Source organism: Sphaerodactylus townsendi, linkage group LG10 (assembly GCF_021028975.2).
Source record: "Sphaerodactylus townsendi isolate TG3544 linkage group LG10, MPM_Stown_v2.3, whole genome shotgun sequence".
NCBI lineage: Eukaryota > Metazoa > Chordata > Lepidosauria > Squamata > Sphaerodactylidae > Sphaerodactylus > Sphaerodactylus townsendi.
Window position 1 is genome coordinate 87,218,824 of NC_059434.1, and position 24,209 is coordinate 87,243,032.

The 24,209-nt window shown below is 54.7% G+C and overlaps 1 protein-coding gene across 1 annotated transcript in view; it reads left to right on the plus strand.

Annotated features, from left to right (window-relative positions):
- Nucleotides 1-24,209, plus strand: part of ATP6V1B1 (ATPase H+ transporting V1 subunit B1) — a 55,729-nt gene that overhangs the window by 3,694 nt on the left and 27,826 nt on the right. Inside the window, exons 2-3 of the mRNA XM_048509574.1 lie at nucleotides 15,197-15,252; nucleotides 18,816-18,914. Of these exons, the coding sequence (XP_048365531.1) occupies nucleotides 15,197-15,252; nucleotides 18,816-18,914 (155 nt within the window). The remainder of the gene's footprint in view (nucleotides 1-15,196; nucleotides 15,253-18,815; nucleotides 18,915-24,209) is intronic.

Sequence of the window (24,209 nt, forward strand, 5' to 3'; positions counted from 1 at the left end):
TCTTCTTCTTCTTCTTCTTCTTCTTCTTCTTCTTCTTCTTCTTCTTCTTCTTCTTTCTTCTTCTTCTTCCTCCTCCCTTGCTTGGCAAAACTGATTAGGACAGACTAGCAAATCTTTAGACTCACACGTCCTCTTCCCTGGGGAAACACCCCAATGACCTTCTTGAAGGTGATCTCTGAGAAGGCCTCCTTTGACTCTCCCAGTTTCAGGTCTGGCCACAGCAGCTTCAGACTGAAGCAGACCTGCTCTACCACCAGGCTGCTGTCTGGGTTTATTATTAACTGCAACACAGTCTGTGCAAGAACAGGTATTTTTCTGCTGTTAAACAAACCAAGTGAACTGGGCTGATTGATGTGTGTACCTGTGTCCGAGAAGGTGATTGGAGGGGGTGGGGGAGAGCATTTGTTTACTGCTAGGAGGATTTGGGCCATTTTGGAGGCGGGGGGTGGGTTGTCTGATGTGGGGTATAATGGAGGCCACATTGCTGCTTATGCTTTGCTCTGGCAACAGAAGTCTAAATGCTCATTCCTGATGCTATTTCATAATAAAGAAATCAACTGAATACGGAGTCTTGTTATTGAACAGCTCAGGCTCACTACAACCATACTGACCAGAAACATTTGAATCTCCATTCCTACTTGTGTCTGGCAAAATGAGCTTTGAAACGCAAAAGCTCATCCCACCCACCCCCACCCCCCTCCTCAAATCTTGCTGGTCTTTAAGGCATCTCTGTACTTAAATCTGGCTGTTCTAGATACGTTGATGTTATGATTCAATACGAGGCATCTTTACGCTTGGAAGGAAAGAGGTGAGAGCCGTGCCCCATCAGCTGAGGGGGGTGGGGGGAAGGCTGAGGGCTTTCGTATTCATGCAGAAGAATCTCGGGCACCTAATCGAAGGATTCGCCCCTCTTCCGACAACGAGGCCTTCTCTTTTCCTCCTGCCTGAAGATTTACACTTGAAAGCCTCATTGGCTGCAGACCCCTTGGTCAAAGATGACGTTATGGAGTCAGGACTTGCTGGAAGAGGTGGAGGAGGCTTCTTTGCAGAACCGGGAGAAGCTCTTCCCAGCCTAGGAAAGGTCCTGGCAAAAGGCCCAGAAGAAAGCTGAGGGGTCATGGCCAGGTTACCAAACTCCAGTTGTGGGCTGGAGACTTCCTGTGGTCACAAGTGATCTGCACATGCCAGAGGTCAGCTCCCCTGGAGAAAGAGGCCGCTTTGGAGGTGAATTCTCTGGTCTCACGTTGATGCTGAGATCTCTCTCCTCCCAAGCTCCACCTCCTCAGGCCCCCACCCCCAAACCTCTAGACATTTCCCAGCCTGGGGTTGGCAGGCTTAACAGAGAAGGACGGATTGGCAGGATGTAAAATAAAAAGGAGGAGAGAGAAGGGGGGAGAGCTTTCTCCTTGGAAGCAGCACCACCATGTCACATCCCGCTTAGCTACAGAAGCCTTAAGAACATAAGAACATAAGAACTAGCCTGCTGGATCAGACCAGAGTCCATCTAGTCCAGCACTCTGCTACTCGCAGTGGCCCACCAGATGCCTTGGGGAGCTCACATGCAGGATGTGAAAGCAATGGCCTTCTGCTGCTGCCGCTCCTGAGCACCTGGTCTGCTAAGGCATTTGCAATCTGAGATCAAGGAGGATCAAGATTGGTAGCCAGAGATCGAGCTTCTCTCCCTCCATAGAAATCCTATCCAAAGCTCCCCTTTTAAAAGCTATCCAGGATAGAGTAGGCCATCACCCACCTCCTGTGGCTTTATGTCCAAACCCACCAATCACACGTTCTTGCGCTATTTAAGAAGTGTTTCCTTTTATTAGTCCTAATTCTTCCCCCCAGCATTTTCAATGGATGCCCCCTGGTTCTAGTATTGTGAGAAAGAGAGAAGAATTTCTCTCTGTCAACATTTTCTACCCCATGCATAATTTTATAGACTTCAATCATATCCCCCCTCAGCCGTCTCCTCTCCAAACTAAAGAGTCCCAAACGCTGCAGCCTCTCCTCATAGGGAAGGTGCTCCAGTCCCTCAATCATCCTCGTTGCCCTTCTCTGCACTTTTTCTATCTCTTCGATATCCTTTTTGAGATGCGGCGACCAGAACTGGACACAGTACTCCAAGTGCTGTCGCACCACTGCTTTATATAAGGGCATGACAATCTTTGCAGTTTTATTATCAACTCCTTTCCTAATTATCCCCAGCATAGAGTTTGCCTTTTTCACAGCTGCCGTGCATTGAGTTGACATTCCCATGGAACTATCAACTAAGCCTTCCCATCCCTCTGTCTTCTCCAGCCCCCACCCCAATCCTCCTAACCTCTAAGACCCCTCCTCCGCCCAGTGTGAAGGCACACACCGTCCTTAATGCGCCCAGGCATGGCAGGGTCAGAGGGTTACTCACTGTGTCAGAATCTGTCGTTCCAATTGCTGTCCCACTCCTAAAGGGCCGTGTTTCACACCGCTGCAAAGTAGCCGCAGAGGCAGAAAGGCCAGGTGTGGAATGGGGTGCTTCCAGAGGCCCCAGAAGAACTATCCAGGAGTGGACGGAACCTCCCATTCCATATTCCACCCACCCTAGTCCAGCGTCACTGAAAAATTATTTGGCATTCCGGGGAAAACCCATCCATTCCAAACATTTTAGTAGACCTCTATGATCATGGGCATATTCCATTTTTAAAAGTTTATTGATTTTTACTGAAAAACATAAATCACCAGCCCTATAGAGGTCACAGCCTCAACTGTGGGGAAGGGTTTTTTAGCCCAGAGGTAGAATGCCTGCTTGACCCTGGATCAATCCCTTGCAGTGTCTCCCAGTAAAAGGAGTATAGAATCATTGAGTTGGAAGGGGCCCCCAAGGGCCATCAAGTCCAACCCCCTGCAATGCAGGAACACACAAACCACTCCTGACAGGTGGCCATCCAACCTCTCTTTAAAAACCTCCAAAGAAGGAGACTCCAACACTCTCAGAGGTGGTGCATTCCACTAGCCCTGATGGTCAGGAAGTTTTTCCTAATGTTTAGGAAAACCCATGACTCCTGGTCCTAGTCTCTGAAGCAGCAGACTCTTGCTGCCTCACCAACATGACATCCCTTCAAGTATCTAAACATGGCTATCATGTCACCTCGTAGCCTTCTTTTCACCAAACTTAACATCCCCAGCTCCCTAAACCTCTCCTCATAGGGCCTGGATTCCAGACCTTTGACCATTTTGGTTGCCCTCCTCTGGACCTGTTCCAGCTTGTCAATATCCTTCCCGAATTTCCCAGAACTGTACGCAATATTCCAGGTGAGGTCAAACCAATGCTGAATAGAGAGGTACAATTACATCCCTCAATCTTGACACTATATTCCTATTGATACAGCCCAAAATCGCATTGGCTTTCTTGGCTGCTGCATCACACGTGAGTGGTGACAGGAAAGCCCATTCTCTGTCAGAGTTGAGTCCAGGAGCACCTTAGAAACTACCAAGATGTTCAGGGCAGAAGCTTTTGAGTTCAAGCTTGCCTCACCCACTGCTATCCAACCTGGCCAGGTAGCGCACCCACATTCCTATCCCTGCTTGGATGCTGCTTTATTTATTTACTATGTTATTTATAGTCTAAATTTCTCACTGACACTCAAGATGGACTGCAAAGAGGAAATCCATACAGTCAGTAGGAAGAAACATACAAGGGGCATTGCAACAGGAATAGGTTTACAGCAACCTTAAAAAAAAGAACGCATGAAGTAAGAGAGAGTTCCACGGTGCCAAAAACGATCCTATGTAAGTGCAAAAAGAAAGGAGTAAGCATAGGATAATTCATACTGCAAACAGATAATGCATCCCATACACAGTGGCATAGTCCATAGTCCTGTTCCCTTCATTAAAGCGTCCTTCCAAGCGTCCTTCCAACCCAATGAGGTTGCCATTTCTATTCTGGCAGGGCCGTGATTCTGTTTCGGTCCTGCCCTTCCCCCTCCCGGCCTTTTTCTGACCAGGCGCTGTTCTTTGATTGATATTCTGCTGTTTTATTTTGTTTGATTCATTTTAATGTAATTGCAGATGCATCTTGTTTAATGGGGTTCTTTTATGGTTATATATTGCGGCGCTGGTCATTGCCGAACTTGTGAACCGCCTCGAGCCCTTTGGGGGGTGAGGCGGTCTATAAATATAATCAATCAATCAATAAAATAAATTGTGTTATAATGGGGCCCTCCTACCTTTCTAGAAATGTCATCCTGAATAATTTGGTTCTGCGTAGTATCGGGAAAGCCAGGAGAACGGGACCCTTCCTGACCTCCTCTGACAGGCCGTCCCACAAGGTGGAGGCCACGACAGAGAAGGCCCGTATAGGGGCAGTTGTTGGCTTTGCCCATTTGTAGGTTGGCAGATGAGTGAAGCTGGCACGGCAGAGCTGCTGAGAGCAAGCGAAAGGATCCGTTTTCCCTCCAGGCTGCAGGCAGTCAACACAAACCCAACAGGAAAAGACACCAACCGTTCTGTTATCCCCTACCATTTCTACCTGAATTACCAGACTAGTAAATTCTTCCTTGCGACAAACCATTGATCTGCAAACAATTGTGCAAGCAAGCTAGGATCATGGACCCTTGCCAGTAAATATACTGGCAGTTCATCAAACTGTCCTTGAAACCAATGCTGTAGAAGCAAATTTCTTGCTAACCCCTTGCAGATACCGGAACTTTCTACTCCCAACGCACTGGGTGCTGGAAACAGGAAGAGCTGGCATCAGGCAGACAAGCCTCGGAAGCAGACAGAGACCCAGGTGTAACTTCTCACGTGTAATGATTTTAAATGGCCTTTACCTCTGGAGCTGTTTAACAGGGGTTTTGTTCAGGTGAGGAGCAGTGGTCTGGTCGACTGTAGCATCAGGAAGACGCCTCTGGGCCTGAGGCAGCAGCTCTGCTGAGTCCCCTCCTCTGGGCCTCCCAACATGATGAAGATGAAGATGAAGATGAAGATGGAGGACGAGGACGAGGACGAGGACGAGGAGTAGTAGTTTGGATTTATATCCCCCCTTTCTCTCCTGTAGGAGACTCAAAGGGGCTTACAATCTCCTTGCCCTTCCCCCCTCGCAACAAACACCCTGTGAGGTGGGTGGGGCTGAGAGAGCTCCGAGAAGCTGTGACTAGCCCAAGGTCACCCAGCTGGTGTGTGTGGGAGTGTACAGGGTAATCTGAATTCCCCAGATAAGCCTCCACAGCTCAGGCGGCAGAGCTGGGAATCGAACCCGGTTCCTCCAGATTAGATACACGAGCTCTGAACCTCCTATGCCACTGCTGCTCCCTCTTGGAGAAAAGAGACCTCTTGGCCTCTGCCCCTCCCAGCTCAGCCAGTCGGGTTCTGCTGCTTCCTTGATATTACCTAAGCTGGTCCAAGCCAGACACCCAAAGGCGAGAAGAGCTTCTGGCACATTAATGGATCTGCAGACTTTTAGACGGGGCTCCGGGGGATTGCAGGCCAAATGGCCACGAAGCAGAAGAGATTCGGTTTTTGAGAGCCCTCGGGAAGCAGCAGTGAGAAGAAGCCCCCTTTTCAGTGGTGGATTCCACATAGGCCAAATGTGATGGGTGTAGGATGTTATGTAACTGTTTGTGACGGGTGGGGTCAGGGTTTGGCACAGGTCCCGTTCAGTATTGGGATTCAGATAATCTAACAGCCGGTTCCAGTGGTGGGATTCAAATAATTTAACAACCGGTTCCGGTGGTGGGATTCAAATAATGTAACAACTGGTTGTTTACAAGCACCATTTTAACAACCGGTTCTGCTGAAGTGGTGCGAACACGCTGAATCCCACCCCTGGTCCTGTTCCCAAAGTGAGTTTGGCCTGTTTTATTCCCCTCGACCCGGGATTTTCAAAAATCGCTAAACCAGTTATTCTTTTGCACAATCCCAGGTGGGAGGTGCTCTCGCTCAAACTCAACAGGCGGGAGACGCTTTATTTCTCTCCCTTCCACCTGTTCACTTTAGGTTAAGGTGACCAGATATAGTCAGTTGTGAACGGGGACGAGGTGGAATTAGGTAGGATGGGGCGGCCATGCCAGCGCATCGCAGCTTGCGCCATAAGAGCGCCACGAGCCCTTCTTGGGGCGCTCCCGTTTCCTGCCCTGTGACCGGGCGGGAAACAGCAGCGCCCCAGAAAGTTGTGCTCCTGTGGCCGCGTTCGCACAGGAGGCTGCCGCACTGCCTTGTGCCCCAGCCTTCCAAAAATCGGGACAATTGAAATAACCCGCGGAACGCGGGACAAATTGTTTGAAGGTGGGACTGTCCCGCCAAAAGCGGGACGTCTGGTCAGCCTACTTTAGGTTCCACACTGTCCACTGTCGAGGAGAATCCCACCCCACACCATTCTGTGCAGGTTGCCCATCATGTTGTGGGCAGATTCTCTGAGCGCCCGACGGTGTATAAAGCCCCCCAAGCAGACCACGGCTTCACGCACATTACCTGGAAAACCCAGCAACAACCCAGTTGGAATCCGTAGCCATGAGAGCCTCTTTAACAAATACATTACCCCGAGTTAAGGAATTGTTCCTCCCCATGGTAGCGAAGTGTGACTCCATCTATAAAGTACACGCTCAATGCCGCTCCGCCATTGCAGGGAGGTCCAGTTTTCTTTTCTTTTTTCTGCTCTGTGTTGTACATGCACAGCTATACAGGTGCAGGTGATCGGATTGTGGGACAGCTGGCATGGCTGTGGGGGTTCGTTTCTGTCTGCCTGTGCAGCGACGCATGTGTGGTGGGAAATTTCAAAAAAGAGAGAAGCATCCCTGTGCAAAGGCGTAAAAGCGATCTGGATTGTTTCCGTGGGCCCCAATCACTGTCTGAACAGGTGAAGAGCGCACATGTGAACGGGGAAAAAGAGAAACAGGTTCCTTTATATTGACCGCAATCCGTTATATATGTGCTGTGTGGAATCAACCACTGGGAGACCCACAGGACGTGAAGGGCAGTGGACTCTTAGGGCAGAGATCCACATGTTACTTCTCATGTGTAAGGGCTCTAAATGGCTGAGCCTTCCAGGTACTGGAAAGCTGGTTTGCTTTTCAAGGCAGTATTCTAGTCCTCAGGGCCGCGTAGCTGGGGATGATCCGTGAATCAAGGCATCCCATATGAGGCAACGTACCTCTCTTACAGCTTTCACTCATGACATTGCAGCTTGTGCAGGTGAGTTTCCTGGTGGACCTGGTGGTGAAAGATCAGGGACTTTAATCTACGGTTGCCATCCTCCAGGAGTGACCTTGTATTATCTGGTATTGCAGATAAGAACATAAGAACATAAGAACTAGCCTGCTGGATCAGACCAGAGTCCATCTAGTCCAGCTCTCTGCTACTCGCAGTGGCCCACCAGGTGCCTTTGGGAGCTCATGTGCAGGAGGTGAAAGCAATGGCCTTCTGCTGCTGCTGCTCCTGAGCACCCGGTCTGCTAAGGCATTTGCAATCTCAGATCAAGGAGGATCAAGATTGGTAGCCAGAGATCGACTTCATAAATCTGTCCAAGCCCCCTTTAAAGCTATTCAGGTTAGTGGCCACCACCACCTCCTGTGGCAGCATATTCCAAACACCAATCACACGTTGCGCGAAGAAGTGTTTCCTTTTATTAGTCCTAATTCTTCCCCCCAGCATTTTCAATGGATGCCCCCTGGTTCTAGTATTGTGAGAAAGAGAGAGAAATTTCTCTCTGTCAACATTTTCTACCCCATGCATAATTTTATAGACTTCAATCATATCCCCCCTCAGACGTCTCCTCTCCAAACTAAAGAGTCCCAAACGCTGCAGCCTTCCTCTCCCCTCATAGGGAAGGTGCTCCAGTCCCCTCAATCATCCTCGTTGCCCTTCTCTGCACCTCTTTTCTCTATCTCTTCTCAATATCCTTTTTGAGATGTGGCGACCAGAACTGAACACAGTATTGCATCTGCGCGCGCATGCAGCGACCGCATCTCTGAGTACTGTGTTCAGTTCTGGTCGCCTTGCAGACAATCCTTGCAGTTTTATTATCAACTCCTTTCCTAATTATCCCCAGCATAGAGTTTGCCTTTTTCACAGCTGCCATGCACTGAGTTGACATTCCCATGGAACTATCCACTAAGACGCCCAAATCTCTTTCCTGGTCTGTGACCGATAAAGCACCGGGACCCCCCGTAGCGTGTATTTTTGTTGGGAGTATAGCAAAGCTCTACCCAGATCGCTACCTTTTGTTTACGCCTAACTGTCCGCCGCCCTTTAGCAGGAATAGCAAAGCTTCTTCAGCTATCAAGACAGTTCAAGGTCGAATTTCCAGAAGGGTCAACTGGGAATTTCCTTATAGCCAGGTGCTGTGGTGGGGGTCTCCCTCCCCCCCCCCCAGCAAAAGGGCCAAGAGCATTTTGTCTGCCAGGAACTGTGACCATCAGTGTGTGTGTGTGTGTGTGTGTGTGTGTGCAGTCTGGCTCAGTTTGGTTCACGCTTGGGTGGAGCGGTCATTCTTGGGGGCCCCCCTCGAGTCACATGACCTTGCAGGTGTGTATGGGAACCCTCTGCTGCAGGCCCTAATTAGTGGCATAGTGCGCGGGGCCCCGCTGAGCTTTTCACGAGGCCCGTTCGGCTTGGACAGGCCAATGTGTTTGACAGTGCTGCACAAACTGACACATCGCACAATGGGCAGGTTGCATAAGGAAAAGTGAGAGCGCTGGGGAGACGGCGGGAAACTGGGGTCTCTAGGGACCATCGGAAAAGTTTGGGATGAACAGGAAGAGAGAGCGTAGCCAGCGGACCATCTGGGAAACATCCTCGCTGTTCCCTGGGCCAGAGCTTCTCTATGAAGCCCGTAGGTCCAGATAGTGGCATCCTAGGGCCTCTTTCCCCCCAGGGAGCCACCTGCATAAGTGTACACATCTTAGAGCAATTTAACTTGGGTCCTTTTGATGGGGAAACTCTGGTCAGTCCTGCCTGTGGTGAACAGGGGAATGGGGCATAGTGGTTAGCACTGCCAAATCTAATTTGGGAAATTCCTGCAGATTTAGGGGTGGACCTATGGAGGGTGGAGCTTAGGGAGGGGAGGGGCCTGTGCAATGCCGGAGAGGCCCCCCTTCTAAAGCAGCCATTTTCTCTAAGCAGATTGATCTGTTTTGCCTGGAGATGGATTGTAAATCGGGGACATCTCCAGACCCCACCTGGCAGTTGGCAACCCAACTTGGAGCCTGGAGGCTGCCCCCCGCCATCCCTTTTAATTAGGGTTGCTAGATGTGGTTCTGGAAACCCCTGAGTGCTTTTAGAGGGTCAGGATAGCACAATGTGCTGCAATATCATTTCCAATGATGTACCTAGAAATGATGTTGCTCCATAACGGGGACATCACTTCCAGGTGCGTAAGTGGAAGTGATGCCCTGGCGTGGCCACTATGGTACTTCGTTTCTGTTCTCACTGCTCTGCAAAGTCGCGCAGGGGAACATGCAGTGGCGTATCTACCTAGGGACAAGGGGTACCCCTTGTCCCCGGGCTCCACTCTTCTGGTCACATGGGGGGCGCAAAATTGGCCCCCCATGTGATGGGGGGGGGGGGGGTGGTGGGATGGGAGGGGGTGGGGGGGGGGGGGTTGGGGGGAAGGGGGGTTGGGGGGGGGGGGTGTTGGGGGGGGGGGGGGGTGGGGGGGGGGGGGGGTTGGGGGGTGCGGGGGTGGGGGGGCGGGGGGGGGGGGGGGGCGGGTGGGGTGGGGGGGGGAGGGGGGATGTGGGGGGCGGGGGGTGTGGGGGGGGTGGGGGGGTGGGGGGTGGGGGGTGTTTGGGGGCGTGGGGGGGTGGGGGGGGGGGGGGGTGGGGGTGGGGGGGGGGGGGTGGGGGGGGGACGGGGGGTGGGGGGGGGGGGGGGGGGGGGGGGGGGGGGGTGGGGGGGGGGGGGGGTGGGGGGGGGGGGGGGTGGGGGGGGGGGGGGGTGGGGGGGGGGGGGGGTGGGGGGGGGGGGGGGTGGGGGGGGGGGGGGGTGGGGGGGGGGGGGGGTGGGGGGGGGGGGGGGTGGGGGGGGGGGGGGGTGGGGGGGGGGGGGGGTGGGGGGGGGGGGGGGTGGGGGGGGGGGGGGGTGGGGGGGGGGGGGGGTGGGGGGGGGGGGGGGTGGGGGGGGGGGGGGGTGGGGGGGGGGGGGGGTGGGGGGGGGGGGGGGTGGGGGGGGGGGGGGGTGGGGGGGGGGGGGGGTGGGGGGGGGGGGGGGTGGGGGGGGGGGGGGGTGGGGGGGGGGGGGGGTGGGGGGGGGGGGGGGTGGGGGGGGGGGGGGGTGGGGGGGGGGGGGGGTGGGGGGGGGGGGGGGTGGGGGGGGGGGGGGGTGGGGGGGGGGGGGGGTGGGGGGGGGGGGGGGTGGGGGGGGGGGGGGGTGGGGGGGGGGGGGGGTGGGGGGGGGGGGGGGTGGGGGGGGGGGGGGGTGGGGGGGGGGGGGGGTGGGGGGGGGGGGGGGTGGGGGGGGGGGGGGGTGGGGGGGGGGGGGGGTGGGGGGGGGGGGGGGTGGGGGGGGGGGGGGGTGGGGGGGGGGGGGGGTGGGGGGGGGGGGGGGTGGGGGGGGGGGGGGGTGGGGGGGGGGGGGGGTGGGGGGGGGGGGGGGTGGGGGGGGGGGGGGGTGGGGGGGGGGGGGGGTGGGGGGGGGGGGGGGTGGGGGGGGGGGGGGGTGGGGGGGGGGGGGGGTGGGGGGGGGGGGGGGTGGGGGGGGGGGGGGGTGGGGGGGGGGGGGGGTGGGGGGGGGGGGGGGTGGGGGGGGGGGGGGGTGGGGGGGGGGGGGGGTGGGGGGGGGGGGGGGTGGGGGGGGGGGGGGGTGGGGGGGGGGGGGGGTGGGGGGGGGGGGGGGTGGGGGGGGGGGGGGGTGGGGGGGGGGGGGGGTGGGGGGGGGGGGGGGTGGGGGGGGGGGGGGGTGGGGGGGGGGGGGGGTGGGGGGGGGGGGGGGTGGGGGGGGGGGGGGGTGGGGGGGGGGGGGGGTGGGGGGGGGGGGGGGTGGGGGGGGGGGGGGGTGGGGGGGGGGGGGGGTGGGGGGGGGGGGGGGTGGGGGGGGGGGGGGGTGGGGGGGGGGGGGGGTGGGGGGGGGGGGGGGTGGGGGGGGGGGGGGGTGGGGGGGGGGGGGGGTGGGGGGGGGGGGGGGTGGGGGGGGGGGGGGGTGGGGGGGGGGGGGGGTGGGGGGGGGGGGGGGTGGGGGGGGGGGGGGGTGGGGGGGGGGGGGGGTGGGGGGGGGGGGGGGTGGGGGGGGGGGGGGGTGGGGGGGGGGGGGGGTGGGGGGGGGGGGGGGTGGGGGGGGGGGGGGGTGGGGGGGGGGGGGGGTGGGGGGGGGGGGGGGTGGGGGGGGGGGGGGGTGGGGGGGGGGGGGGGTGGGGGGGGGGGGGGGTGGGGGGGGGGGGGGGTGGGGGGGGGGGGGGGTGGGGGGGGGGGGGGGTGGGGGGGGGGGGGGGTGGGGGGGGGGGGGGGTGGGGGGGGGGGGGGGTGGGGGGGGGGGGGGGTGGGGGGGGGGGGGGGTGGGGGGGGGGGGGGGTGGGGGGGGGGGGGGGTGGGGGGGGGGGGGGGTGGGGGGGGGGGGGGGTGGGGGGGGGGGGGGGTGGGGGGGGGGGGGGGTGGGGGGGGGGGGGGGTGGGGGGGGGGGGGGGTGGGGGGGGGGGGGGGTGGGGGGGGGGGGGGGTGGGGGGGGGGGGGGGTGGGGGGGGGGGGGGGTGGGGGGGGGGGGGGGTGGGGGGGGGGGGGGGTGGGGGGGGGGGGGGGTGGGGGGGGGGGGGGGTGGGGGGGGGGGGGGGTGGGGGGGGGGGGGGGTGGGGGGGGGGGGGGGTGGGGGGGGGGGGGGGTGGGGGGGGGGGGGGGTGGGGGGGGGGGGGGGTGGGGGGGGGGGGGGGTGGGGGGGGGGGGGGGTGGGGGGGGGGGGGGGTGGGGGGGGGGGGGGGTGGGGGGGGGGGGGGGTGGGGGGGGGGGGGGGTGGGGGGGGGGGGGGGTGGGGGGGGGGGGGGGTGGGGGGGGGGGGGGGTGGGGGGGGGGGGGGGTGGGGGGGGGGGGGGGTGGGGGGGGGGGGGGGTGGGGGGGGGGGGGGGTGGGGGGGGGGGGGGGTGGGGGGGGGGGGGGGTGGGGGGGGGGGGGGGTGGGGGGGGGGGGGGGTGGGGGGGGGGGGGGGTGGGGGGGGGGGGGGGTGGGGGGGGGGGGGGGTGGGGGGGGGGGGGGGTGGGGGGGGGGGGGGGTGGGGGGGGGGGGGGGTGGGGGGGGGGGGGGGTGGGGGGGGGGGGGGGTGGGGGGGGGGGGGGGTGGGGGGGGGGGGGGGTGGGGGGGGGGGGGGGTGGGGGGGGGGGGGGGTGGGGGGGGGGGGGGGTGGGGGGGGGGGGGGGTGGGGGGGGGGGGGGGTGGGGTGGGGGGGGGTGGGGGGGGGGGGTGGTGGGGGCGGGGGTGGGTGGGGCGGGGGGGGGGGGGGGGGGCGGGGGGGGTGGGGGGGGGGGGGGTGGGGGCGTGGGGGGGGGGGGGTGTGGGTGGGGGGGGGGAGGGAGGGGTGGGTGGAGTGGGGGGGGGGGGGCGGGTGGTGGGGGGGGGGGGGGGGGGGGGGGGGGGGTGGGGGGGGGGGGGGGTGGGGGGGGGTTTATTTGCATGCTATTATAGAGATTCTTTGATGAAAATGTTTTGATAACGTCTTCACTTGCTGTGCGAGCTCTTTAAAAATGTTTTTCGCGCCTCTCCACAGTCCCTGGACTTTCCCACGGACACCTTTTGTGAGCCCCGGCCGTCTCACACTGTATTTTTGTCAGGTTTTTTTGAGAGTGGGGGATTGCGTCTAATACATTTTCAAGGGCGTGTGCAGAATGGTTTTCCAAATCATGGCCGATTTGTGGAAACTGGAAACAGGTCTGCTCACGCTGGACAGAAGAGCGTACAAATTTGCTGACTGGGTCTCTAGGATCACAAACGGGCTTTTGTATCGGTGTGCAAATGTCATGGCAGGTTTGTTTACTTTTATGCCTCAAACAGAGATTAATTATGTCTGTAAAGCTGTGGTTGCCAAGCTCCAGGTGGGACCTGAAGATCTCCCAGAATTCCAGCTGATTCCCAGATGATAGAGACCCCTGGAGAAAATGTCTGCTTTGGAAGGTGGTCTCTATGGCATTCCTCCCCACTGAGTTCCCTCCCCTCCCCAACCTCCTCACCCGCCCAAATCTCCAGGATTTTACCAACCCAGAGTTGGCAACCCTACCAATCTTTCAATCGTTCCCAAAAACTAGAAGTGCCCCCCCCTTAACAACTTCATAAGAACATAAGAGCATAAGAACAAGCCAGCTGGATCAGACCAGAGTCCAGCTAGTCCAGCTCTCTGCTACTCGCAGTGGCCCACCAGGTGCCTTTGGGAGCTCACAGGCAGGAGGTGAAAGCAATGGCCTTCTGCGGCTGTTGCTCCCGAGCACCTGGTCTGCTAAGGCATTTGCAATCTCAGATCAAGGAGGATCAAGATTGGTAGCCATAGATCGACTTCTCCTCCATCAATCTGTCCAAGCCCCTTTTAAAGCTATCCAGGTGAGTGGCCATCACCACCTCCTGTGGCAGCATATTCCAAACACCCATCACACGTTGCGTGAAGAAGTGTTTTCTTTTTATTAGTCCTCATTCTTCCCCCCAGCATTTTCAATGGATGCCCCCTGGTTCTAGTATTGTGAGAAAGAGAGAAAGATTTCTCTCTGTCAACATTTTCTACCCCATGCATAATTTTATAGACTTCAATCATATCCCCCCTCAGACGTCTCCTCTCCAAACTAAAGAGTCCCAAACTTCCAACACTGGTGGAAGGAAAAGAATCAATCCATCTGGCCAGAATCCCTTTCTCCCTGTCCAGATGTGCAAGGAGCTCACACCAGCTCTTCAGCACCATGTGCCATTGTTACGAGCATGGATGCAGGTTAGAAATGGCTAGAAGGGCTCATAGAAAGCAGAGGAGCCAGGAGAAGCATCCCCCCCCCCTATTCTTTGTGCACAAGTGCATTTGATGCCTGCAAAACAGAGGGGGAGGCTGAGGGTTTCTTAGCTGGCTCAATACATGCACTTATTTTGTGGGAATGCAAGAAACAACAGGGTCATTCAAAAACGCATCCCTTAAATGGAGCTTCTGCCTGGAATGTTCAAGACCTGCCATAGCATTGTTATATGTAACCTCAAACGCTGTGAAAAAGGCAAACTCTATGCTGGGGATAATTAGGAAAGGAGTTGATAATAAAACTGCAAGGATTGTCATGCCCTTATATAAAGCAGTGGTGCGACCGCACTTGGAGTACTGTGTCCAGTTCTGGTCGCCACATCTCAAAAAGGGTATCGAAGAGATAGAAAAGGTGCAGAGAAGGGCAATGAGGATGATTGAGGATTTGGAGCACCTTCCCTATGAGGAGAGGCTGCAGCGTTTAGGACTCTTTAGTTTGGAGAGGAGACGTCTGAGGGGGGATAGGATTGAAGTCTATAAAATTATGCATGGGGTAGAAAATGTTGACAGAGAGAAATTTTTCTCTCTTTCTCACAATACTAGAACCAGGGGGCATCCATTGAAAATGCTGGGGGGAAGAATTAGGACTAATAAAAGGAAACACTTCTTCACGCAACGTGTGATTGGTGTTTGGAATATGTTGCCACAGGAGGTGGTGATGGCCACTAACCTGGATAGCTTTAAAAAGGGCTTGGACAGATTTATGGAGGAGAAGTCAATCTATGGCTACCAATCTTGATCCTCTTTGATCTGAGGTTGCAAATGCCTTAACAGTCCAGGTGGTCGGGAGCAACAGCCGCAGAAGGCCATTGCTTTCACCTCCTGCCTGTGAGCTCCCAAAGGCACCTGGTGGGCCACTGCGAGCAGCAGAGAGCTGGACTAGATGGACTCCTGTCTGATCCATCTGGCTTGTTCTTATGTTCTTATGCTGACGTTTGGTGCTTGGCTCCATCTCTCAAAGCAGCCATTTTGTTGTGGCCCCCCGCCATCTTGTGTCAGAGTTCCCAAATCGTCTGCTGGCTGGAAAAGTGTGGGGACTCATGCCATAAAGCATTAAGGGGAGGTCTTCTCCACCCATTGGTCTGACCCACTTGTCCTGCAGGCCTTGCTGATATAAGTGTGACAACTCTTCCATACCTGACCCAGACACACGCCACCCCTTGACCGCTTCCCCTCCAGCACTTCCCAGGTGCCCATGAGCTTTCCTTTCAGCTATCTTTTTTATCTGGAAAACACAACAATTTCCTCCCTTTCTTCTTCCTTCCAGCCTACCAGACTGTGTGTGGTGTGAACGGACCACTGGTGGTACTGGACAACGTTAAGGTACTGGTCAACTTTTTCTAAAAAAAAAAATCAAAGGCAAGAAGGCTTGTATTGGAGAGAAAATCTATCCCTCTAGAAAGCCTGTCTAATAATTATTTTCTCTTTCAATCAAGTCACAACCAACTCACCCCAGGGCAGTGTGGGTTCTGAGGCAAGAGGTGAGCAGCGGTGGCAGAGGCATAGCTCCAAGGGGGCCGGGAGGGTGCGCAACGCACTGGGCGCATGCCCCTGTGGGGTGTGTGGCGAGGGCATTAAAAGCTCAAGTCTGGCAGTTTCCCAGGGTTTGTTTGCTCCTCATTTGTTCTTGAGCAAAAGTAGTGCCAGAAAAAGAGAGAGAGAGAGAGAGAGGCTCATTCCGCACATGCAGAATAATGCATTTTCAAACTGTTTTCAGTGCTCTTTGGAGCTGTGCGGAATGGCAAGATCCACTTGCAAACAGTTGTGAAAGTGGTTTGAAAACGCATTATTTTGCGTGTGCGGAAGGGGCCAGAGAGAGAGAGAGAGAGAGAGAGAGATTACCAGGTCAGGAGCCATCTCTGCTCACCTGTTGGATTACCATATTGGTAGGCAAAGCTGTATTAGCTTCAAAGAGTGACCTCTCGTGGCCAAACATATCCTCAGTGGAGGAAAGTCGCAGAACAAATGGCCCTGTTCCTTGGGAGGAGGCAGATATTTTCAGAGCAAAACGTTGCCAAATGTGCTTTGGGGGGGGGGGGGGGATTGACCTGTGAGTTTATGGTTCTTTAGAACAAGTTATCAGAAAGTTCAGGATGAATTAGGTTCCAAAGTCCTATCAAAGCAAGATGCAATTTTAAATCGGGTGTAATGCACACCTGCAGATCAAGCAACCTCTGTAATTTTTTTAAATACTTCTCACTTTGTAAGAAGTGGCTTTAGGTTTCTTATATTTTTATCCTGGGAGCCTCTCCTTTTTGATTCTGAGAGATCAGTGAGGCCGGTTATAGGAAGCAGCTGAAGGGTGGAGACCAGTTTTCTGGATTCAAAAGGGTATTTATTTATTTGCTTATTATTTGCTGAGACCATGCAAAGCTGCTGCCAGTCTGAATGAGCAATACTGAGGCCACTTCCACACATGCAGAATAATGTATTTTCAATCTCCGGGGGAGGGCGGTTTATTAATAATAATAATAATAATAATAATAATAATAATAATAATAATAATAATAATAATAATAATAATAATAATAATGCCCTTTCCAGCTGGATTTAAATAGCCAAAATACTGAATATATGAAGCAACTGTACATTGAATCAGATTCTTAGCCCCCTTCACACATGCAGAATAATGCACTTTCAATCCACTTTCAATGCACTTTGCAACTGTGTGGAATAGCAAAATCCACTTGCAAACACCATTGTGAAAGTGGGTTGAAAATGCATTATTCTGCATGTGCGGAAGGGGCTTTATTGGCTACTTCGACTGGCAGCTGCTGTCAAGGCAGAGGTCTCTCCTATCACCTCCTCCTACTGCCTTGTCGTTCTAACTGGAGATGGCGGGGATTGAACCTGGGGCCTCCGGAACGCCAAGCAGATGCTCAGCCACTGAGCCACCGCCCCTCGACCAAGGAATGATCATCCCAAAGTTAAACCGCTTTACACTGAATCAGGATGAAAATAAATCAAAGCAAGTACCTTCCAAAGGAGTGAATAATTGTGCGAACGCTTCCGTATTGGCGGGGGGGGGGGGGGACTTCCCAGGTGCAATTATTTGCCAAGACTGAGCCGGCAATTCTCAGTTTGAAATGTGTCCCTGGCTCATGGGACTGTTATAAATGTTTCATCAGTTGAACGCTGTTGTTAAAGGAAACACTGCGACACCTTGAATGCTGCAAGGTGGAAAGGTGGTGAATAAATGTTTCAAACAAATAAATAAAATACTAGATCAGCACCAAAGCCCAGGAGTCTAGCATTCTCTCCCAGCAGTGGTCAGTCAGGTGCTTCCTGTAAACCTAGAACAGGGGTAGGGAACCTGCGGCTCGAGAGCCGCATGCGGCTCTTCTGCTCTTGCACTGTGGCTCCACGAGCTGAGCCGCCAGCCCCATCCTTGCCCGCCCTGCAGGCAGCAGGGTGGGGAGGCGCCTGCTGGCCCACGGTTGGCTGGAGCCGCGCATGAGGCTTCCCCTCTCCGCCCACCCCGTTGGAGCAGGGGCCGAGGAGCCAATTTCAGGCTGACGGCAGGAGCCGAGCCCGCCCGGCTTCATCACTTGCACCCGCCCACCACAGGTGGCAGGGCAGGTGCATCCATGCGCTTCTCAGAATGAGCGGAGTAAAAAGGTTAAAAAAAACCCTATATATATATAGTGCTATCTTTATTTTAAATGTCAAAAATTATTTGCGGCTCCAAGTGTTTTCTTTTCCCGTGGAAAACGGGTCCAAATGGCTCTTTGAGTGTTAAAGGTTCCCTACCCCTGACCTAGAAGAACAACAGAGTTAGGGTGTTGTGGGTTTTCTGGGTTGTATGGCCGTGTTCCAGTAGCATTTTCTCCTGACGTTTCGCCTGCATCTGTGACTGGTGTCTTCAGAGGATCATACACGTGGATCAAGCCAGCCACAGATGCAGGCGAAACGTCAGGTGAAAATGCTACTGGAACACGGCCATACAACCCGGAAAACCCACAACCCCCTAGTGATTCCAGCCATGAAAGCCTTCAACAATACCACAACAGAGTTGCCCTGTGGCTGGTACCCACTGTCTGGTATGTGAGGTACACTGCCTGTTTACATGGAGGTTCCATTTATTTATTCTAGCTGTTCGCCATTAACCGACTCCCAGTAATGGAGCTCTCTAGGGTAGTGGTGAGTTGAGCTTATTTTCTTGGAAATAAGCGTCATTAAAATCAACCAGGCTTGCTTCCAAATAGATCAGTTCAGACTTGCTGCAAGGTAGACTGGAAATGTAACAGAGACCTAATTTCTGGCATCTGCTACCTCGGGTAAGTTGCCTTGACAGGTCAGCAAGAGGCCTGTGCTTTGTGCCAAATTGTCAGAGCATTCGACACTGAAGCAAGGATTGTGCACCTTCTCGACTTAACACACTCTGGGGGTTTTGTTGGGCAGTGCCCGCCACAAGGTATAATTTCTGTCATGCCTTTTATTGGGGTCGGTGCCAAAGGGGGGCTAATAAGATCAATTTAAGAGCTGGATTAAAGGATACTTTTTTCCCCCTTTTCTGGCAAAGCTCAAAGTCCAAAGGGCAGGCCTGGGAGAAATGAGGAATGTTTACTACGAGCCCCTGGGCTCAGCTTGCAAGTGTGAGGTCATGCTGAGTGACAGATTTATCCGGCAGAGTTAAGCCCAATAAAACCTCCATGCTCTGGAGCAGTATACCTCTGGCAAGCAGTAGCTAAGGACAGCAGGCCTGTTAGCAGACTTTTTTGTGAGTTTAAAATGGGTGGTGGCAGAGCCACAGATGGGGGCGGCCTGAGCAGGTGTTGCCTCGGGCGCCATCCCCCCCCCCCCCGCCTCTGCTGCTACCTCCCTAGAAGTGACCCCCATCTTGCTTTCTTGAGGTTCTGACGCTGGCATTCTTTACCTCCTTGCAGTTTGCCCAGTTTGCTGAGATTGTCGACTTCACTCTCCCCAACGGCACGCAGCGGAGTGGGCAGGTCTTAGAAGTGGTGGGCTCCAAAGCCATCGTCCAGGTAGGTGAGGAAGAGGAGGCCAATGGGCCACAGGGACGCCAACAGAAACCTCTGCCTTCTTCTCCCCTATATTTTGGCATTGGCCCTAAGAAAGTCCAAATTGCAATGTATTGTCGAAGGCTTTCACGGCCAGATTCAACTGGTTGTGGTGGGTTTTCCAGGCTGTGTGGCCGTGGTCTGGTAGATCTTGTTCCTAACGTTTTGCCAGCATCTGTGGCTGGCATCTTCAGAGGTGTATCACAGAGGGAAGTCTGTTACACACTGTCTGTACAGAGGTGGGATCCAGCAGGTTCTCACAGGTTCCCGAGAGTAGGTTACTAATTATTTGTGTGTGCCGAGAGGGGGTTACTAATGGGTGATTTTGCCATGTGATTTTTGCCTTAGTTACGCCCCTCCTCTCAGCAGTAGAGCGCAGAACTTGAAGCAGTCTAGCAGGAAGTGCACCAGCGTGTGTGGCAGCCTGCGCCTGCGTGCATTCATTTCCCACCCAAGGACCGGCGCAGCGGCTGCATCCTTGCCACAGCCTCGCCCAGGAATGCCCCGCCCCCAGAATGCCCGACCACGCCCCCATCGTGCCCCGCTCAGCCCCATTGGCACCACGCCACAGTTTGAATCCCACCACCATGGGAACCTGTTACTAAAATTTTTGGATCCCACCACGTTTCGCCTGCATCTGTGGCTGGCATCTTCAGAGGTGCATCACAGAGGGAAGTCTGTTACACACCAGTGTGTAACAGACTTCCCTCTGTGATGCACCTCTGAAGATGCCAGCCACAGATGCAGGCGAAACGTTAGGGACAAGATCCACGCAAAATAGGCCTGGCTGCTATAAATTAGGAGCCAGCCCTGAGGATTTGGAGATGCCGCCCTCGCCCCCCACCCCACATGCTGCTGACAACAGTAGAAACACTACCTGAGGAGACCAAGAAGCGATTTGTCTCTTCAGCCTGCAGTTCGGCAGCTTAAGCGGAGGAAGGCAGTGAATATTTTATGCCCTCGACCTGCATGCAAAAGGTCAGTGACGAGTCACCAGGGCAGTCAGAGAAGCCGGCAGCATCTCGCGCCAGGCACACATCCGAGTGCGCTGTTGTTGTCATCAATATATAATGTGCTGGAGTTTGGGGCCCGCAAGCAAAAGGAGGCTGTGAAAATGATACTGATGTCAGACTCAAAGGAGCTAAATTAAACCTAAACCATTTCTGTGGAAACCAAGAACCTGGAGGAAGTGGATTCTTCTGTACTCCTGGATTCCCAAAGAGAAGAACGAATATCACAGTGGGATGGGATGGGATGGGATGGGATGGGGGGCCTTTGAGCCAGGGGTGTGTTTGAACTGTGATTTTGCACAAGCATAGCTTGCAGCGTCAGGCACAGGATTGTACATCTCAAGAATGTTTTAAAAGCAATCTTCTAGTCCTCATGGTTTCCATTCTCTCTTCTCACTGTTCTTTACTGCTTCTAACCCAGAGGTGTCCAACTCTGGCGCTTCAGCTGTTCGTGGACTACAATTCCCATCAGCCCCCGCTGGCATGGGTCAGGGGCTGATGGGAATTGTAGTCCATGAACATCTGAAGCGTCAGAATTGGACACTCCTGCCCTAACCTAACCCTTTATTCCGCCCATCCTAAACCCATCCCTTCCCATCCAATAAGCTTGCCAAGACTAATAATGGCAGCGCTGCTGTGCTCTTGTTAGCCAGTGTGGTGTAGTGGTTAGAGTGCCGGGCTAGGATCTGGGAGAGCCAGGTTCGAATTCCCACTTTGTCATGGAAGCTTGGGCCATTCACGTAATCTCAGCCTCACCCACCTCATGGGTTTGTTGTGGGGATAAAACAGAGCAGAGTAGAACTTTAGATGCTGATGGGGGGGGGGGAAGTGGGATATAAAATGAAGTAAAGGGAGGCTTATCTGGGGAGGCTTATCTGGGGAACCAGATTAGCTTGTGCACTCCAACACATGCCAGCTGGGTGACCTTGGGCTAGTCACAGTTCTTCGGAGCTCTCTCAGCCCCACTCACCTCACAGAGTATTTGTTGGGTGGGGGGGAAGGGAGGAATTGTAAGCCCCTTTGAGTTTCCTGCAAGAGAGAAAGGGGGAATATAAATTCAAACTCTTCTTCTTCCTAACATCTTTAGGTGAAACAGAGTACAGTTTTTTAAAAAGTTGGCAACTTTTAGTTTCTCTTTCCAACATGCAGTTCTTTTCCAGGTCAACTGACCTTTGGCCACTCCTGACTTGTTCTGTGACTAAACCTTCTCCCCTCTGCCAGTAAAAATGTTTCTAAAAAGTACACAAAACATCACAGCGGGTCATTCTGCAGCTACAAGGGTCACAGCTGATGCAGCTGGTCTCAAGCCCGAGAGACCGGAACGTGACTCAGGCACGGGACCGGAAGCAGGGGGGCCCTTGATGCTTAGAAGGACAAGGTGGGCCCTTGTAACTCAGGGGTGTGGTGGAGAAGGGGTGCAGGTGGGCACAATCTGCCCCTCTGGTGAGCAGCAGCCGGTACCACCCCCGGGGAAGGCTTGCCTCCAAAGGCGCCCTGACCTTTCGGATCTCAGCCAGCTGTCCTTTGTGATCCTCTGGGCTGCCCACTCTGCTCCAATTAGGGACGCCCCCAGCCCAGTCCTGTTCAGAAAAGGTAGTGGCCCGGCTGACCGGCCGGGGACCTCTGCTGGCAAGCTGCCAAACTTCACTCCTCTAATGCCGCAGAGACCTCTGCCGTGCCCTTCTAATCCTATTAGGGAGTCAGCCTTGCCAGTCCTCGCCAGAAGCGGCTTAAAGGAAAGGCTGATGTACATCGAGCCGGGCGGGATGGGAGGAAAGGGGCTTATTTCCATTCCCGCCACCCCCACCCCCGCCCCTCCCCTGGCGCAACAGCTGGCAGATGTGTGAACATTCTTTCACAAGGGGCCACACAGATCTCATTAAAGTGGCGGTCCAGAGGTCAATTAATTCAGTGTCAAATATTATCCCGATCAAAGGCCTGGGTGGGGGGGTCCTGTGGGGGAGCTTTCGATGGGCTCCGATAGGATCCAATTAGAAGGCCTCTGATGCCCCACCTGACAGCAGGCTTTCTTCGTAAGAATTTGGGGCTTGGGTGCTGCGTGGTTTCCGGGCTGTCTGGCCGTGTTCTAGCAGCATTCTCTCCTGATGTTTCGCCTGCATCTGTGGCTGGCATCTTCAGAGGATCCTCTGAAGATGCCAGCCACAGATGCAGGTGAAACGTCAGGAGAGAATGCTGCTAGAACACGGCCATACAGCCCGGAAACCACACAGCACCCAAGTGATTCTGGCCGTGAAAGCCTTCGACAATAATTTGGGGCTTGTTTCTAGCACCGCTGCTTTCTGCATTGCAAAGCAGGAAGGAAGGCCATTGCTTTCACCTCCTGCATGTGAGCTCCCAAAGGCACCTGGTGGGCCACTGCGAGTAGCAGAGAGCTGGACTAGATGGACTCTGGTCTGATCCAGCTGGCTTGTTCTTATGTTCTTATGTTCTTATGAAGCTCGGGCCCAGCTCCAAGCCCCTCAAATGATGGGTGACCTGCTTGCTTTCTCAGAGTAGCCATGCTGACCTGCAGTAGAAGAGCCAGATTGGACTCCAATGATGCTTTAGAGACCAGCAAGATTTTCCAAATAGGGAATAAGAGAATAAGAAGAATGAATCTCCTACTGCTTGCATGAAATAACCAATAGAAAGAAGGGGGGAGGGGAGAGAAAATGGAAAAAATGTATAGATGGAATAAAGATATTAAATGAAACAAATGTACAAATACTCTACAATAAAAATTATTTTTAAAAAAAGATTTTCCAAATAGAAGCTTACGAGAGTCTGGGGCCCCTTCCGCACATGCAGAATGATGCACTTCCAATCCACTTTCAGAATTGTTTGCAAGTGGATTTTGCTATTCCGCACAGTAAAATCCAGCTGCAAAGTGCATTGAAAGTGGATTGAAAGTGCATTATTCTGCATGTGCAGAAGGGGCCAAAGGATCTGTGGAAGGTAGCTTTGGCTTCTGAAAATTGTTGCCCCCCAAACCTTGCTGGTGCTCCCAGACTCGAATCTAGAAAATAGTGGTCTTGAGGGAAGGGTCCAGATTCTGCCAAGGTGCAGAGTTTGAGAAAAATTCAATACAAAGTAGGAGAAGTATATTGCCAGAATCCAACTCTAGCTCCTTTCTTTTAGAGGATGTGCCTGACTCAGACCACCCAAGGGGGTTGAGAAGGCCAGCATGCTTCCCCCTTACATTAAAAAAAAGTTTCCCAGAGAGTTAGGATTCTGGAAGTTCTCAAGTTGTGTTTGTGGGAATATAAGCTCTCACCTGGGTTTTGGATTGGTTGGAGCAACATTTGCTTTCTCTGAGGTGCTCTCCAAGGTTCTGAGATGGCTGGTCTTGATTGGCTGCTCTCAGTTGCCTCCTGCCAGCTGTCTCCTTCTGGAGGGCTCTCCCCAGACCTTTCCTGGCACCCTACAAGCTAGTTGGCTGTCTGGAACAAGACAAGACCCCAGTGGACCTTCTCCCCCACCCCCTCGTTCTGAAGGTGGAAACCCCCCGCTTACAGCTTCTTTACAAGATTCTGGGAAGCTTTTAGAGAAGGAAGAAGATGAGTTTGGATTTACACCCCACCTTTCTCTCCTGTCAGGAACCTCAAAGTGGCTTGCAAATTCCTTTCCTTTCTTTCCCCACCACAGACGTGGCTAGCCCAAGGTCACCCAGCAGGAAGAGCGGGGAAACAAATCCAGTTCTCCAGAGAAATGTCCACCACTGGTTCTCCAGATAAGAGTCTGCTGCTCATGTCGAAGAGCGGGGAATCAAATGTATATATTGTAGACTTAGTTACAATAGGTGGGGAATCAAACGTGGTTCTCCAGTTTAGAGTCCACCTGTTCTTTCTTATTTATTTATTTATTTATTTATTTATTTATTTACTTACTTACTTACTTACTTACTTACTTACTTACTTATTTATTTATTTATTTATATTTGTATACTGCCCTCCCCAAAGGCTCAGGGCGGTGTCCATCAACATTAAAACAATTTAAAACATCAAATACATAATTTACAATAAAATAATATATATAAATACTAACTTCTCAGATGGCTGTACTTATACTATAAAATACTAAAGCAACCCCTCTCCTTCCCCTTTTATGTACTCCTACGGGAGGCCAGAGTGTTCTTATATGGCGGAGTTGGACATCATCCCGGCTGGCCAAAGCGCTCTGGCAAGGACAGAGTCCGTTTGCAGGCCCTCGCGAAACTTTGTAAAAGTCCCGCAGTGGGACCCTGATCTCA